The sequence below is a fragment of the Polistes canadensis genome, unplaced genomic scaffold (genome assembly GCF_001313835.1).
Source record: "Polistes canadensis isolate GaletaPanama2010 unplaced genomic scaffold, ASM131383v1 scaffold_494, whole genome shotgun sequence".
In the NCBI taxonomy this organism is placed as follows: domain Eukaryota; kingdom Metazoa; phylum Arthropoda; class Insecta; order Hymenoptera; family Vespidae; genus Polistes; species Polistes canadensis.
Window position 1 is genome coordinate 3978 of NW_014570041.1, and position 2037 is coordinate 6014.

Sequence of the window (2037 nt, forward strand, 5' to 3'; positions counted from 1 at the left end):
TTTATTATTTAATATATATAATTATATAATGTAATATATATATAAATAATATAATAGATATATATACAATATATATATTATATATATGCATACACATATATATACATATATGTAAATGTACAAAGCAGAATGAGTCACGATCAGAGACGTAACCACGACTCGATATAGCACGAGTTGTAATCAAATAGGATCTACGTACTTACGATCCAGTGAGCAGGATGTATGCTCGTGAAAGTCTCTCTTACACACATATACATACACGTACATTTACACACTCATTATATATATACAAGCATTTGTCGTATATACTTGTGACGATTGAAACGAACATCTGGACGTAACCACGACAACTTATCAGCAAATTATTTTTCTATTCAATCTTTCTCTCTCTCTCTCTCTCTCTCTCTTTCTTTTTCTTTGAAAGATAATTTTAATATGAAGATTCAGAAAAGAGATCAAATTAATTGAATAATTTTACAAACATTCGCATTAATTCAAATGATCGGGGAGGAAATAATAAAAAAAGAAATGCAGAAAACGTGTAATCGATTTTTATGCAATTCTGCATACCACTTCTTATAAAATAATTATCAAAACATACCACCAACGAGTTAACCGATATTTAAAAGATAATCTTACCAAGAAACTATAAAAATATTATCTTAATTGGACTACTTAATACATTAGCAATTAAATTCAAATAATCCAAAAATGTTTAATGAGAATTTTCTATGAATTTAAGCACTGAAAACAAATGATGATTTTGTAAAAAAAAAACAAAGATACCAAATGAATAATTTACTAATTTCAACAAAATATGATTGAATAAAAATAAAATGATTGTATCGAATAAAATGTCGTCAGAGTTTGGTAAACCTAACATAGGGTGATACCGTTAGGGATTTTTTAGACCGCGGTTAACACGCGAACGAACTTAACCAGCCGCAGTACCGCACTGCAAATTTCTGCAATCATTTATTTCATCTATCCAATCTATCTATCTATCTATCTTTCTTTTATATAGTAAATATTTCTTTCTTTGTCTCTTTCTCTCTCTTTTGATTTTTTTAAGTTGGTTAATATTGCAATAGAAGACAATGGTTGACATTCGGTATCGATTTGAATATCGGAACGAGATATCGAATTCCTTCATCTATTTTTTAAGTTCATCGGCTTACCCATTCGCCATATTGGATTCATTAATATTATTCTCGTTTGTATAATCATCGAAAGAAATGACACTTTGATAGGATGATTCGTCCTCTTGATTAATAAATAAACCAGGTGTTACATTTATTGGCTCGTGTATATTTTGCATTCTATAAAAAAAGGACAACACAAAAGGTTACCAAATGAATCTTCATCAAATTTCTAATTAATAAATAATCAATCATTTTTCTATTGAATTTTTGTCAATTGGATCTTTCGATAATTATCGTTAAACACAAACTGTTATACTTTTTCAATGATTATTATGTAAAAATAAAATTAATCGAATAAATGTTAAATATATATTTGTATTGTATAAAATGATGGGATTGGTAAATTTATGTTTATCTAATTTCTAACTCGTAGAAATGAAATAAGAAAGATATGTTGAAATCAAATTCGTATTAAGGGGTTACATGGGTTTACACCGGGGAAAAAGTAGCATATTTTCAACAATTTTTTTTTTCTATATAAAAAATGGAATTCTTATTCAAACTTTTTATAGTATTTAAGATACATATTTAAAGAAGATTTTCTGAATTTTTGCTTGAAAAATATTTTAAAACTCAGCCATTGCGACGTCATTTCCGCTGACCCCACCGAAAAAAAAGTGTTTTCGCGTTGACAGCAGAACTTATAAACGGTGGGGGTTTTTCTGTTGAAAAAATAGGGTCTTTTAGTGAATACTTCAAACTAGAAACTGGACGAAGGAAAAAGAACAAAATTGAAATTTGGATTTTTGGCAACGTTTTTAGCAAGAACATTCGAATTTCGCTACAATTTGCACCACATTTTGGTTTCTTAAAATTCGATTTTATGAAAAAAAAA

The 2037-nt window shown here is 27.9% G+C and overlaps 1 protein-coding gene across 2 annotated transcripts in view; it reads right to left on the reverse strand.

Annotated features, from left to right (window-relative positions):
* Positions 1–850: 850 nt before the first annotated feature.
* LOC106792608 overlaps positions 851–2037 on the reverse strand; it is a 6893-nt gene continuing 5706 nt past the window's right edge. For both annotated transcript variants that reach the window (XM_014759080.1, XM_014759079.1), the window contains one exon: positions 851–1319. In XM_014759080.1, the coding sequence (XP_014614566.1) occupies positions 1175–1319 (145 nt within the window). In that variant the 3' untranslated portion in view covers positions 851–1174. The remainder of the gene's footprint in view (positions 1320–2037) is intronic.